The 16,194-nt window shown below is 42.2% G+C and overlaps 1 protein-coding gene across 3 annotated transcripts in view; it reads right to left on the bottom strand.

Moving 5' to 3' along the window:
- Positions 1-16,194, bottom strand: part of LOC116932705 (nucleolysin TIAR) — a 55,855-nt gene continuing 39,661 nt past the window's right edge. For 2 of the 3 annotated variants that reach the window (XM_045180227.1, XM_045180226.1), the window contains 7 exons: positions 10,339-10,426; positions 5,431-5,506; positions 4,252-4,351; positions 1,886-2,081; positions 1,649-1,775; positions 1,236-1,547; positions 1-1,153 (listed from right to left, as the gene is read on the bottom strand). In XM_045180227.1, the coding sequence (XP_045036162.1) occupies positions 1,136-1,153; positions 1,236-1,547; positions 1,649-1,775; positions 1,886-2,081; positions 4,252-4,351; positions 5,431-5,506; positions 10,339-10,426 (917 nt within the window). In that variant the 3' untranslated portion in view covers positions 1-1,135. The remainder of the gene's footprint in view (positions 1,154-1,235; positions 1,548-1,648; positions 1,776-1,885; positions 2,082-4,251; positions 4,352-5,430; positions 5,507-10,338; positions 10,427-16,194) is intronic. The other variant, XM_045180228.1, reaches the window with a different exon arrangement.

The following is a 16,194-nucleotide window of genomic DNA, read 5'->3' as shown; positions in this document are numbered from 1 at the left end:
TTAATTTGCGAATTCATGTATTTGTCATCACTCGATCTCTTCCACTTACGCCGGGGCAAATAATGATTTCGACATGAAAAAACAAAAAAAAAAATAAAATAAAAAAAAAATAAAATGTTTTGAAATGAGGAAGAGCGTGGAGGAAACAAAAAAAAAAAAAAAAAAAAAGGAAATATTCTTCATTTGCTCATAGGTCAATTCTTTCTATTATTTATTTTTTTTTTTTTGCTTCCTCATTCTGTGTCTAATGGCGATTTTTCTTGTGTGTGTGTAGATGCGTGTGTGTGTGCATGTCGAATGAGATGGGGTAGGTGGGGTGAAACGTGTGAATCGATGAAAATGTGAGATGAAATATGCGCGCATCTGTATAACTCATTTATCCCCCCCAAATGTGGTACATCGTTCAAAAATGTTCAGCATTTTCTGAACGAAAGTCTGCAAAAATGACCGACATTAGATATAAAAACCCTTGTTTTTTTTTAGTCACCAACCTTACTTTCTCCTGTCGCGTTGGTATGTTTCAGATTTTTTTTTTTTTTATTTTATGTATGCATATTAATTTTTTTTTAGTTTAGTTTTTAGTTTTTTTTTTGCAATCAAAAAGCGCCGCCGCAACATCAACAAACAGCAGGAGCACCACCACACCATTGTTCAGTCATCACCACATTTTGTAAATTTTATTTTAATTATTAATTCTTTCATCTTCTTCTTCTTCTTTTTTGACTTCACAATATTTTTTTGTATTTTTTTTGTATTTATTTATTTTATTTTATTTTTTTCGTTGCGCCCGGCTCCTTTTTGTTTTTCTCTCTTCACGACATAGTCTCCTCCATCGTCCATAACGTTTTTGTTTTGTAATTTATTAAAGAATTGTTTTGTTTTTTTTTATTGTTTGTGTTGCTCTCCTCTTCTCCCGCGTGTTTGGTTTTTTTTCAAATTCTCAATACAAAATGTTTTTTTTTCTTTTCCTTTAGTTTTTCGTTCAGTTTTTAGTTTGTTTTTGTGTTTTCTTTTCAAAGTTTCGAGAGTTTTTCTTTTCATTTTTGACGGCCCCACACATACACTGTTTGTCTGTTCTCTCGATCCCGTGCCAGTCCCTCGTCGGTCATGATCAAGCAAGTCATCATCACTGAGCCTAAATGAAATCGGAATCCTTTTTTAAGAGTGTTTTCCCGTCTTGCCTCTGCGCGTCAGAGGGTGAGGGCGCTTTGGTGAACGGCCAGGTGCGGAAATACCTGGAATTGCTGAATCGGGTACGACGCCACCATGCCGCCCTGCTGCGAAGCGGCGGCGGCAGCGGCCGCTGCGGCTGCCATCTGCTGGCCAGCTCCAGCCTGCGCCTGAACGCTCTGCCAGCCGCCCGGCAGCTGCATGCCCATGCTGGGCTGGTAGCCGGCAAACTGGCCGTAGGCCGCGTAGCCTTGCATGCCTTGCACGAACTGCGACTGCATCTGCGGCGGGTAGCCTCCCGGGTACCAGTAGCTCATGCCTTGGTTGTAGCCGTACGGGTATTGCGTGTTGGTCGGGCCCAATCCGCCCGTCATCAGCTTTTTTTTTTTTTTGTCAATTAAAAATAAACAATTTTTGAAAAAAACAAAACAAAAAAAACGTTCGCTAGTTCTCGCATCGAAGCCAAAGGATGACATACCTGGGCATTGTTAGCGCTGCCGGGCTCTCCCGGCTCTTTGCCCCACGAACACTTGACGTTTTGGCCGTTCAGGTCTGTGTTGTGGACCGAGACGATGGCTTGCGTGGCTGACTCTTTCGACGCAAATCTGAAACACGGCACGGGAGTAGGACCCGACAAACAAAACACAAATGAACGAATGAAAAAGAAGACGATGAACACACAATGATCGATGATAAAGAGACGCTATCACCCCACCTAATGAAGGCGTATCCCTTGTCTTTGAAGACGCGGATCTCCTGGATCTGGCCGTAAGGGCCGAAAATCTTCTGCAGCGCCTCTTCGGTGGATCCTTGAGCCAAGTTGCCGCAATAGACGGTGCAGTTGGTGGAAGATGACTGGCCAAAGACTTCGTCATACGACATGGGCTTCGATCCGGCTGCATAAAACGCGCCCACATTGGCAAAATGAAACAGAAAAACAAAACAAAAAATAAACACAACCAAAAAACAAACAAAGCAAAAACAAACAGACATTGTCATAAGTTTTCACGGTTACTCCAAATGTTTCGTCATCCGCTTTTAGCCACACAACAAACAAAGATAAACGAACAACAAATAAATCTTTGAAATGTGAATAGGTCTGTGTGTGTCATTCGTTCGGGACATCGATCCATCTTTTTTTTCTTCCCCCCTTCCTTTTTAAAATCCCGTTTCACTACACACCGCAGCAACACACACACACACAACAAACCAAAGAGGTTTGGCGCTCGAACGGACTTGTGCTAGCTCTGGGAAACGGGACAAAAAAAAGGAAAAAATAAGCGAGGCTTCCGTCTCCGTACATGGAACAGAAAATATTCCAGTGTCAACTCAGCAACAACGAGAGGGCAGTTTTTTGCGTTGAAAAAAATAATAATAATAAAAAATTCCGACCGACCAAGCGAAAGAGACGGAAAGGCAACGGGAACATACAATTCCCACTCCCCCCTTTCATACACGCTCACATAAGGAAGAAAGAAAGAAAAAACGATCACGCCATCCATCATGAACGCAGAAATGGGCAGGGTCTGTCTCTTCTCTTTCCATGTCGCTCAACTAGCCCTTCGCTCTCTCTTCCCCCTTTTTTTTTTTACTTATATACATACAAATGTATATATATACTTATGTATATAGATAGAGATGAGTATAAAGCATCTTTCCTTATTTCTCTGTATATAAATGTATATACGGTTACGTTAAAAAAAAAAAAAGGGGGAAAAGTACTACGAAAGTACGTCCTCTTTTTTAGCCATTCCGGTATCCGCAGGCTCTCTGGCACACACACCCACACACATGGAACAAAAGACACAAAGAGAGATAGAAACCCCTTCCATTTCTATGCAATCCATGTGTGTGTGTGTGTGTATAAAAACTCTTGTGCGGAGAGAGAGAGAGAGAGAGACGGAGAGTAGTAGTAGGCTAATATTTCAATCAATAACGCTGGCAACATTTCCGGATGAGAGTTGCAACAGTGCGAGAGTGGCAAACACGCTGTCCCGTCTCAGGAACTACATCAGCTGATGACCAAAGTAAACCCTTCCACATCCCACAAGATTTCAAAAAAAAAAAAACGAAACAAAAGTTATGCTCCGCTTTCTGGTGGGGATGTCCATCACACACAGACACACGCAAAAAGAGGGAAAGAACCCGCCCCTGAAAATGGCCTGCAAAATAATTTTTTTTTAAAGAAAAGAAGCTACTGAAAATGGTTTCATATCTTTCTGTTGTCCCTATTGCGTTAGACACACAAACGTATAGAAAGATGTCGGCAGGAGCGGAATATTAAAACTAAACGAATCGGTGCGGTGGCCCGATGCGATTACGTGAATTACTCGCGTGCGTTCCTCGGCGTTTCCCCCCCGTCTATTCTTACACACACACACAACGCAGCCAGCCATTTTTTTTCCTACGGGTTTGGAATGAAGCTTTTGTTGAAAGCTTTCGGCCCATGGAGAAAAATGCCCGTGGTCCATCGAGACGCACCCGATGGACGGCCGAAAACAAAAGAGCCGATGAGGGTAAAAAAAATAAAATAAAGAACGAAACATGGGACTAGTAAAAAAAGAAGAAGAAAAAGAACTACAGAGTGATATTGGCTGTATACAAGTGTGTCTCTTTTTTTTCTTCTATATCCCATCTCTAGAGAGAACCCAGTCGAAAAAAAAAAATATATACATCCGGAGCGAAATAACCTCAACCGGAACAAAGAAACAAGAAAATAAAAAATATATGTATATGGATAAGAAAAAAAAAACAAACAAAATAATAAAAAATAAAGGCGGAAGATGTTTCTAAAAGAGTTACAACATCTACCCAAGTTTTGTGATAAGAGCTGGACGTCTTACTGGATGAAAGATGAAAAAAAGAAAAAAGAAAAGGGGATTGTGTGTATAGAGCTAATACACACACAGACACACACATACACAAAGTGTACGTAATAAGAATGGACGGTCTGTACGATTATCGCCGCCGCACACACACACAGAGAGACGCACAGGGCCAAATAAACTGAGATAAATCTATACACAGTGTGCGCGCTTAATAAAGCAATAAATCAATGCAAAAATATATCAAGAGACTTACCATCTTTCGGAGCCGGTGGTTTACGGGTGGCCCAGTTGGTGCGGATGGCCCTAGTGCCGAGCCACTGTCCGTTCATTCCGGCGATAGCGTTCTCGGCATCCTATACAAACGAGATCACACACAGCGAAAGAGTGCAGGGAAAAAAAAGAAGAAAAATAAAGAAAAAAACAAAACAACAAACCCCCAAAAAAAAAAAATAATTTTTTTTTTTATGTGTTTTTTTTTTTATAGAGAGAGAGAGACACACGAGGGATCAGAGACATGAAAGGAAAAAAAAAAAGGCGGGGTAGAAACACAGGCGCGAATAGCGGCATGGACACAATCCCCATCGGAGAAAGTCAGCCGGAACGTGTACACCACACACATCCTTTTGGCGGATATGTGTGTGGGTAAGAGGGATACCGAATCAAAAAGAAAACAAAAACAAAAAATGGGTCGGGAGTCAAAGAAGAGAGAAATGGAAAAGAGAGAGAGAGCACAGACATTTTGTTTTGTTTTTCTTTTCGCAATAAAAAAGAAAAAGAAAAGGGGAATGGCCGTGATTGGCCGCGGGAATGCAACGGCCGCCATCGTGTGGCAATAGAAAACAAAAAATAAAAAATAATAAAAAAAAAAAAAAAATGGCCAACCGAAAAAAATAAAATAAAATAAAAGGGCTTAATAGAATCCCAATCTTGCATGTAAACAAAACAAAAAAAAAGTTTGGGAAGGAAGCTCCGGCTCGCTAAAGGAAGGAAGAAAAGAAAGAAAGAAAACGGGAAGGAGAAGATGCGGGAATTTAAAAATGCGGCCGGCCGAGGCGAAAGGAACAAGAGAAAAGAGAAATCCATCAGGATCTCAATTAGTTGGGGGGGGGGGCCGGAGCTTTGGGGAATATACGGCGGGTGCAAGAGTTATAGTGGAAGAAGAAGAAGAAGAAGAAAAAAAACAAAACAAAACAAAGAAGCGACAACAACAACAACAACAACAAAATGGAGATCGATAAGCAGGACAGAAATAGAATAGCAGAATGCAAAATGTGAGGAAAAGTTCAAGATGGCCGGCCCAGCAAAGCCGCAGAAAACGATGAGGTTCTTGTACATTTGATCTTTTTGTTTTCTTTCTGTCTCTCTCATTTTTATTCATTTATAGAGGGAGGGAAAAGGCAGATATCATTTCAATTGATTTTGGGGCACTTACCGATTTCTTGACGAAGGAAACGAATCCATAGCCTTTGGATTTGAGCGTCTGGGGGTCTCGTACTACGCGGCAGTCTCTGCAATTATTGGCGAAAAGAAATAATCGTCTTAATAAACGCATCACTTTCTCTTTTACACGACATTTCAGTTCAATCAAAATTGAAAGTAAAAAAAAATTAAAATAAAATGTGATCCATTTTGTGTGGGGGGGTTGACAAGACCCTAAACAAACACCCCGATTGATCCGAAAATCAACGCAATAGAACACATCCAATTGCTATGCATATATAATAGAAGAGAGGCACAACCCGGAGTCAAACAAAACAGAGGGCGTGGCAAGCGCTGGCTGACGTCACACTCCTTAATACGACCAGTAACCTTGTTTTTTTTTGCTCTTGTTGTTGGTAAAGAGAAAGAGGACGGCAATCATCTCAAGTTACGAAGCTCGTCTGATTCATGGAACCATCAACCCAAAGTCGACTCGCAAAGATGAAAGTCAAACAAACAAAAAAATAAAACAAATGATGAGAGAAATAAAAAAAAATATTGACACTTTTTTTGTGTGTGTGTGTGTGTGTCCTAACGCCGTGGTTGACATTGACGACAGCCCTCGCAAAATCTCCCGATTTATTCCCCCCTCCAACCCGCAAAAAGAAGCCGTTCATCTGATTCGAAAGCGAGGGGCGTCGTCGTTGATAGCCGTCAAATATTTCGTATCCCCCATTTTGTTTTTTTTTTTTCAAATCTATTCCGTCATTGCAAAGCTCATCTCTTTTTTATTCTACATTATGCATTTTGTAGGTTGATTTTCGATTTTCTTTCTCGGAGAGAACGCTAGAAAGAGATGGGCGGTGAGCGACGCTCCGTCGAATTTCGCATCGCTTATTCCTAATCTGGCGGCGGCAGCCAAGTGCGAAAATAAAAAGAAGGAAAAGACGGGTTGAAGAGGAGGAGGAAGAGAAGAAGAGAAATGCACGCAAAGGGAGGAAAGAAAGAAGACGAACAACTGTGCGTGAGCGAGAAGAATCAAATCCTTCGTGTCCAATGTGGCGTGAAACGCAATGGCGATGAATTCCTCAGCTTTTCTCTTCTCCCTCTTTGAGGAATACAAGAAGAAGAAGAAGAAGAAGAAGAAGAAGAAGAAGAAGAAAATAAATAAGTAAAAAGGGGTAGAAGAGAATAAGAAGAGACGGAATAATCGTTATGACGCAATGGCAAGCGAGAGTCGCAATCAGAAACGTGACGCTCCCATCGGACTAACTTTCTCGCTAACGTCTACTGCCTCACCAGTCTCTTGTCAGTTCTTCTGCCTTTACTTGTTTCCTACTTTCCATTTTTTGTATTTTTTTTTTTTTTTGGGTAGGGTATTCTTATTCTTCCCTTCTTTTAATTCTTAGTTGTTCCCTAGCAATTTTCTAGCGTGAATAGTTTCCCCGTGATATTGACTTATCGGTGGCGAGGTGGGGCGCGCCACTGAGAACGTGAGCACCAAAATAATAAAGATCCATTTCTTTTTCACTCATTTGCCCCTTTCCCCCCCTTCCATTCCTTTTTCTGCGAGGAAAGAAAAAAAAGACGAGAGGAATCCTGTGGCCCCAAAACAAAAGAAAGTGGAGGGTGGGATATTAAAAAAAAAAGGGGGCGTCGTTCGGGATGTGGCTGTATGAACATTACACGCACAACCTGCCAGCAAAAAGAGACTATGAAAAAAATAAAAAATGAAGGAATGTTACCCTGCCTCCCCCCCTTTTGAATAGCAATAGGAAAAGAGGAAGGGGGAGAGTCCGCTAGGATTGCGGAGATTGATTCCAAGAAGGAATTATTCATGACACGGCTAGCAAAAGAGAGAGAGAGACAGAGCGAGAGACTAGCGAACAGCCAACTGGCGGCTCGCGTGATTAACGTTATTAAATCAATATGAGAAATAAAAAGACGGGGGCAGAAGGCCAAAAGCACTGGCCCGCTCTGCAAATGTAAAGGGGGGGGCGAATAATCGGCTTCAGTTTGGCTAGACAAACGTCTGCGTGGTGGTCCATATGTGGTAGAACAACTGGGCACCAGTCATGGCGTCTACAATACTACTACGACCATGGCCTGGCGATTATAGCCCTTGACATACACACACACACACCCCTTTTGCTCAGTGGGGTGGAGAAACAAGAAGAACAGCTGGTCGGTCCAAAACCGTGACCATAACGTTTGATCTTTTAAAAAATAAATAAAATAAATATGATGGAAATTTCAAGAATTTTTCAAGAACAGATCAGAGAATTTCTAAAATTTTCACTGGTGGTTCAATGTAAAAAAAAATAAAGGGAGAAACCGGCGCCCAGTTTTCTTCGAAATAAAGAATTTGCATGACAAGGAAGAGGAGTTTAAATAAAAATATATAAAGATATATGAAGGAAGGAGAAACCCCTTTTTCTAGAGAGCATTCAAACCAAATAACACACAAGGAGACGAAATGCAAATGCCATCATCATCAAGAATGGCCTTTTAATGAGAAAACGCCAACAGGGGCAGCCTCTGTTTGATATAAAACGAGACAAGTGAAAAGAGAAGCAGGAAATGAGTAGAGAAAAAAACAAAAAAGGGGCGCCTTCCAGACTCTGAGAAGGGGGGCGCGCGTGCGGACATTTCGAGTCGCGATTGCCGGCATATTAGAAATACCCAACGCGGGGTGAAAAAGAGAGACTGCCACACACTTCGGTTTGACTCTCTTTGTAAATATCCGACTCGTCGCTCGCTAGGAACGTCTTCCCTATTTTTATTAATAATTTATTATTATTATAATTTTTTTTTATTCAAAAAAAGAGAAAAAAAAAGGAAGAAAAGAAGGAATACAACTATCTCTTTGATCTTCTCCCTTGGTCTCCCACAGGCAGGGAATCAATGGCGGCAACTCTCCGTCCCCCCCCCAAAAAAAAACATGAAAAGAAAAAAAAAAAAAAATGTTGAATCCATCCGTCTTATCGCATTTGGTTTTGTTTCGTTTGAATTATTAGCGCGTGTGTTTTATCTGTATTTGGGAAGGAGAGTTTGGCTTTCCGTCCGTCTCCTTCTTGGCCTTTGCGCCGGGCAAAATGGTCGTCAAGGGCGTCGCATTGTTCGTTTTTCTCTCGCTAAGGCCGTGACCGACGCCAGTCCGCAAACCCACACACACACACACGCACATAAATCAAACAGACACATAAATAACGGCCAAGGCAAAAGGCCTCGGACTGAACGGAAGAGGAATCAGAAAAAAGAAAAAGAAAAATCAAATCAAATAAAATGGGATCAAGACGTAAAGAGACGCTCTCACGGCCGCCAGTGAGAAAACGCTAAGCCAAGAAAATGGCAGACACACAACGTACATCAAATAATACAAGCCTCCCCCCACGCCTCCTGCCCAGCCCAACCTCTCCTGTGGGTCGAAGAAAATGGTGATAAATGAGTGAATGTGTCTGGATTCCCCAATGATAAAAAATAATAGTAATAAAAAAGAAAAAGGAGAGTTGAGCATCGGGAGTGCGGAAGTTGCAAGAAACGTGAAACGAAAAAAAAATAAATAAAAATAAGGACGGATAGGTAAAAACGCTCACGCAGACGACCGACGAGTCGAATACCAAACAGTTATATAAATAAATATTTTTTAAAATTATTATTAAAAGAGTGGGACGAGTAGGAGGACATGGTCCGTCATTTCACGCAGACGGAGCTGCGTCATGTAGGGGAAAAAAGAGGCAGCAGTTGGGTAGCATCGGTTCACAGTTAGCAGACCCCCACCATCGTCACGTGACAAGGCCAGGCCAGCCATACACAAAAAAAAAAATAATGTGTATACATCTAAATACATAAATTTATAGCCGGCGACACGTAATAAATATTAAGAACAGATAAAAAAATAAGTAGAGAGAGAGAGAGAAGATGATGGATAGATGGATGGGGGGAGGTGGGCTACGTTTGCTCCAGATAATGCGATAGAAAGTCTCGTACAATTTGATTGGACTAGTTTCTTTGCGTTCGACAGCTTACCAACCAAATGGCCTTCGAGGTAAGAAATAAAAAAAAAGGCAAATTGGGACGACGGCGAATGAAATTCGATTTGGTCACAAGTTGTGTCTTGATTTCATAGACGGACATGGTGAATTGGTGGCTCAAGTTGACTTAACTGAATCAAAAAAATGGAGGAAACCGACAACTTCCCACTCTGCAAAGCTTCGTTATGTAGCCACAACGTTACTCTTACCTCATCCATCCGTCGTGAAAAGTAGTGCATCGCACACCATCAAACTCTTCTGCCTCATCTTACGTACATAAACACACACACACACAGAGAGAGAAAGAGAGAGAGACAGGAGACGTAGGCGGGGTCCAACACACGACATCCAAAATAGAATTTCAGCCAACTTTGAAAACGCGCGTCGGGACGACTTTCCCTATCTCTTCATCCACCTCGCCGCTTGTCCACACACACACACACACAGACATCAAATACGACAAAAAGAAGGAGATGCCCTGCTGATATGCGCAATAGGGAAATTCAATTTGTCCACTGAAAAACGTGCAAAGAAAATGTCACCATCGTCGTTTTCCAGTTGCCTCGAAGTTCAATTCAATTGAACGAAGGAGGTAGCGGACATTCGTGGCAATCGATAACAAACGAAAATCGCTTATTCGCCATTTTCTATACAAAGATTTTGAATTTTTTTTTTTTGTTTTTCATATCGTCCCGTTTTGAACGTTTCATTCGTGTGGGGGGCTATTTTTAGTGTATAAAGGGCAAAGACGCAACCGCGTCCCACTGATTTGACTATATGATATCCTCTCGTGTGTGTGTGATTGTTGACAGGAAACGAAAACACGACAGATTGACACCGGGGAAATAAAAAAAAAAAAAAAACTAATTTTTTTTTTTTTAACTTACGAGATCTCTCCGAAAGCGGCGAAGGCGTCGCGTAGCGTGTGCGTCTCGATTTCCGGGCTCAGGTCGCCCACGAAAATGTGGAAATGTTCTGCAATTTGAGAAACAAACAAACAAATAGGAACATTTCAATCAATACACTTGCAATCACAACTTGATGCAAAAGAAAATAACGCACAACATCTAAGGTGTGAACCCCTCCCCCCCCCCTTGCTCCCAAAATGACATCAAACACGGGCCTTCACCTTTTAAGTTAGGCTCTTGTTCTTTTTCCTGGCTAAACAAAGAATACCCCCCAAAAAACGAGCAAAGATGGAAACTGGCGTCCGTAAAAGAAGGAAAAGAAAAAAAAAATGGTTAGGTCATCAAAACAAGGAAGCAGAGGATCGATGGGCTAGGGGTGTCGCGAGTCGATGTATCGAGGGAGCCATTGCGATAGGTCAAGGGCCGATGGATGTACGGACAAGAGCAGACAGAGGGTGGCGGGCCAAGCAAAGAGGTGGAGGGAAGGAGTTATGGTCAAAGTCAGGTGTGGCATGAAATGTTTCGATTGGGAGCCATCAATAGCTGGTTTCTCCTAATTACGTACAAGAGGAAACGTGAAATAACAAAAGAAAATGGGAAAGCAATGGCCGCTCGTTCGAAACCCGGATGGGGGGGGAGTTGATGGGAAACGCCCAAACTTTTTTTCTTTTTTTTTTTGTAGACCCATTTTCCTCTTTTTAGCAAGTCTTCGCTCTCTTCCGGCAGTGAGCCCCATAAATATATTTCAGACTTTTTGCGCATCGTCCCCCTGCCCCTCAGTTTCAAGCTCTCTCCATCACTGTGCGTCCCAAATTATGTACACACACTTATAATACAGATATATGACATACATATATATAAACTGCATATGATAATGGGATGCCATAAATACATCACTACAACCCCCCCTGCCCAAAAAAAAAAAAAAATAAATAAATAAATAAAAGAAAGAAAGAAAGAAAGAAAGAAAGAGAGGACCAAGAGACGGAGGGATGCCGAGTCTTCTCGACATCCATCAAATCCGCGTTCGGATGGAGGCCTCATGCTTTTGATAATAACAACAACAAGAAAGAGAGAAAGAGAGACGACGTACACACACACACACACAAAAAGAGGGGGGATGGGAATGATAAAAGGCAGAAGAAAGAAAAAGACGTCATCACACAGCCGAAGCTGCAAAACACGGATTGGACCGAGTCGTGCGTGTAAAAGACACATAGGCCTACTCGGCTCGATTCCATATTTACACACACACACACACACACACCCAGACTTTTTTTTTTTTTAATATTTTCTTCTTGTTTTTGCGTCGACTTTGGGAACGCGACCAAGTTCAACGAGCGAAAAATGGGCATCGTAAGACCTCGAGAGCAAAGATCGAAAGAAGCCCAATTAAGCCCTCTAAGTTTGATATTAAAAATAAATAAATAAAGAAAGAAAAGAAAAGAAAAAGAAAAACAAACGGACCCATTTTGTTTCCATCAGTTGACGAGAGATTGGCCGCGGGACACAAGAGCAAAGTCACGAAAAAGCTACTTGGGGGTTCACGCTAATCGCGAACAGAAAGCCCAAACAACTTTTCTATCTACAACCCGTCAAACGCAGTGGAAGAAAGCGCAGAAGGCAAAGCGAAAAATAAAAGTAAAGTGTTTCGCCATCAAATAGAAAAAAACCTCATTTAAATTAAACGCACTCTCTCGACATTATCGAGATTTTAATTGCTCGTTTGTCGGGGTGAACGATACGTCCGCCAAATCAAACGAGGAAGTTGGAAATCGAATCGAAAACCCCATCACGAAGGGAGATCCATCCGTTCGAAAGGAATCCCCCTCTTTAGAACAGGACATCCGTCTATCCTCTTTAAACAACCAATAACGAAAAAGATCCAATAAAATAATAAAAAAACAAAACAAAAGAGGAACGGGGGGGAATATGGACATCATCACCTTCACTTTCCCCTCCCGTCATATAACACAAATTGAGCGTTGAAAAAACGACGGACAATGTTGGCCTGGTCCATCGATTAAGAAACCACAAACTGCACGTCATCGACCTTATTTGCAAAACACGGACGCGTGCCTCTTTTTCTCGGTCGATATGAAAAATGGGAAAGCTCAAGTGACCGCATCAAATAGTCACGCAACGATCAAAGAGTAGAGAAATCGAATGCTCAACACGATCGATGAATGAGCTCCCCCCTTCCCCGCAAAAATTATTTAAAAAAAAAATTTAAGGACCGACACGATTTTCAAGTTCAATCTCGTTCAATACTCTTTTAACGTCCTATTTCAACACATTAATAAATAGTATGAACTATTCCTAATCAAATAAGGATAGCTAAAAATATATATGTACATCTGACGTGCCCATCGACTATGATGGATGTATTGCTCCGCCCCCCCCATCGTTCCGCCTCTTTTACAATCATGCTGCGGATGCGACCGCAGACCTTTACAACGGTGTCATCTCCTTTTCGACGCTAGGCTTTCCCTTTTTTTTTTCTGAATATATAAAGAAAAAAAAAGGGGGGCAGAGAGAAAGAGAGAGCCATCGTTGCAAACTAGTATATATAGGCTGTCCTGAAAAACGCTGCAAGATGGATTATCAGTAGCTAGTGACAGTAACAGCCGGCCAGCCTGCCGCACTGCGAGGAGAGGAAGAAGCGATGGATGGACGGATAGATGGATGGTGAAAAGAAGAGGCTAAGGCAAGAAAGAGGAAAAAAAAAATAAAAACAGATCCGGAATGATGATCAAATCAAAAGGAATGGCACTAACAAACAAGTCTTCTCTCAAAGACATGCCACATCTCCTATTGCTTCCGGCCTTTCTCTCGCTGCTGGGTAAGAACGAACAAGAAGATGGCGTCGTGATAAAGTAAGGCCAAGTAAAGAGGGAAAAGAAGTAGAAGAAGAAGAAGAAGAAGAAGAAAGGGCTTCATCTCACGGTATCGTTGTCTGCATTCTCCTTCTCCCCGCAGATATAAATACATACAACAAGACAGACGCGCACACAAGCGGGCTGGCTTCGAACGAGCATTGATCAACTGATGGCTATCATCTTAGCGACAGACACTAGGGTGGCAAAGCAAAAGAGCATTGGACACACCACCACTCCCCCCTACATTCTGCCCCCCCCCCCCTAGTTGTTGAATAAAAAATAAAGAAGAAGGACTTAATAAAATAACCAAAAAATCCGTCAATCCTCTTACGCTCTACCCTCTTTGTGCTTTTTTGGCTTGCCATATCTTTAAACTTGATCTGCTCAAAGACGTCCCTCCTTACTTTCCCTATTGCCTGTGTCATGTGCTGCTGGCTCAATCTCCCCCCCCCCCTCTTTTTTTTTATTTAAAAAATGCGAGCAAATCCTTCCCCTCACCCCACAAAAAATAAAAGATGACAAAGAAAAAGAAAGTTCAGCCCAACTTAACAAAATGAAAGGCCCCAGTCCCCCAGAACGAAAAAAAGACACGGAGGCTGTGGTTGCAAGAGCAACAACAAACACCGCCCATTGTTCTTGATGAAAATCAATGCAATCAACAGCGAGAAAAGAGGCCAAGACGAAGGGGCAAAAGATGCAAACGCGCAAAAATAAGAAAATTATCTCTTTTTCATGTAACCACTTTGTTTTTTTTTTTGTTTTTCTCTTGATCGTCTTATTCAATCAACTGTGGCAATGATTCACAACAACAACAAAAGAGAGAAAAAGAAAAGACCCGCATTCCATTTGCAACCCCCCCCCCCTCACTTCTGCACACACATCCAAATAGAACGCCCGCTGTCAACTTTTCTGTTGGGTGTGTCGTCGGAGTTATTTTCGGTACGATGGACACGCTCCGGCGAATCTTACGACGACAACAACAGCAGCAGCGGCAACAACCCAATAGCGAGGGAAAAAAGAAGGGATAGAGTCGGGGGAAGACCCAGGCTGTTGGACGGATGGAAAAGGGTGGCCCGTCAATGTCATTTCGTTCCTCTCCGAAACGAAATTGAATTCGAGCAGCAACACACACACACACAAGACACACGCGTCTGCACAGACTGGGCCCGATGGCAGACACACAAGTCAATAACAGTAACGGGCCGCGACAGGCCGGCCTTCTCTTTCGTTTAGACACGAGCGGACGGGCCGATTCTATTCAAACGCTTTCACGCGTTACTTTCATCTCTTCAACCCGACATTTCAAAGTTTCTAATACACACAACAACAACAACAACAAAGAAAAAAAAGTGCAGTTTCTCTTCTTGTACCTTTCAAAATTGAAAAGAGACGCGTTTGACGTGCAACTCAAAATGGCGGTGCAACTACTACTCTTCTTTCACGGGCTCTCCCCTACTCTCCGCATGATAGGCCGCGTGTTTTAAATGAACAGGGCAGACATTTCATCCAACACAAAATCGCCTGTTCTTTCTTTTGTTTTTGTTTTTTTCATTCAAAATCGGACACAGTATGACCAGTCGGCAGATGTCGTTTCACTACGAGACATAAACAGACGAGGGAAACAGGGAGCCGAGAAAGAGAAAGAAAGAAAAGTACGAAATGAAAGTAAAAACGACAAGAGCAGGAGCAGCTGGTGCCAGGCCAACCCGCTCTTCCCATTTTGTTTTTCTTTTATTATTCCACTCACTTGGCCCGTCTCTTCCAACTTGCATTGCGTACGGGACGGATGGGAAACGAAACCGCAACATTTAAATCCCTCCTTCCTCCCCCACCCATTCCTGAACAGCGACCACCTCCCCTCTTTCCTTAAAGAGAAAATAAGAAAAACGCCAACAACCATTCAAAGAGAGTCGAAACATCTAAACACAGATCTATTTAAAAAGAAGAAGAAGAAGCTTCTCTTTGGGGCTTGTCAAATCCTTGTTAACGGCGAGCGTGCCTTCATCTTCGGCCGTCAGGAAAAGACGGGCCAACCTTCCAACTACTCCGCCCTGCCAGGCGCAGCGGATTACAACACACCGCACTACACCAGTGGAACAGACAAAAAAAAAACATCACAATGGCCATCTCATCATTTCTCTTACTTCTTCGTCGTCATCCACGATATTATATCAATAATATATTTATTTAAAAAAAAAAAAATGCCCATGCCACTCCGTTCTGTACAGCCGGATGGGCTTTTATTTCTTCTTCTTCTTTTTTCAAAGAAAAGGCGATTGCAACTAAAGTAAAAGCAACAAGACCAACAAGATGGAAATAAAAAAAATAAGAGAGAGAGAGAGAAGCCTTTGACTAAAGGATTTGCGTGCGTCTGAGTCGACTTGTCCGTCGATGCAAACACACACACACAAAAAGCCACACCGGAAACAGACACACACAAAAAAAAGGCTCTTTTCTATCCACCATTCACCTTCTTCTTTTTTTGGGGGGGTTACATTTTCGTATTTGTGTTTCCTCCACTCCAGTTTTTTTTTTTATTTCTGTCCTTTTATGCAAAGAGTTTACACATGTACACACACATGCCACATGCACTGAGCACATCTTCCATGTACAAGAACCGGTATGTGTGCATCTGTCTATGAAAATGTGCATTTCGCTTCATGTGAAATGGGAAAAATAAAAAGAAAAAGCGGAGGAAATCTTTTTCTTTTTCCCGCTTGTGCGGCTTGCGGCCAAAAAGGCCTAACGTTACGACGCCTACTGCACATCCGAGATAGACGAGAGAGCAAAGAACGATCGGCCGGCATTTCTCTCTTTTTCTTTCTTTCGGATAAAAAGAAACAAAAAAATAGAGGGGGGAGAGGCGATACATTGGCAACGCTGAAGCTAAAGACGGAAGAAGAAGAAGAAGAAAAAAATGAAACGTATATCTGAAGAGAGAGAGAGAAGACAGATG

The sequence above is a fragment of the Daphnia magna genome, linkage group LG10 (genome assembly GCF_020631705.1).
Source record: "Daphnia magna isolate NIES linkage group LG10, ASM2063170v1.1, whole genome shotgun sequence".
Taxonomy (NCBI): Eukaryota; Metazoa; Arthropoda; class Branchiopoda; order Diplostraca; family Daphniidae; genus Daphnia; species Daphnia magna.
This window is presented reverse-complemented; position numbering and strand designations above follow the sequence as displayed.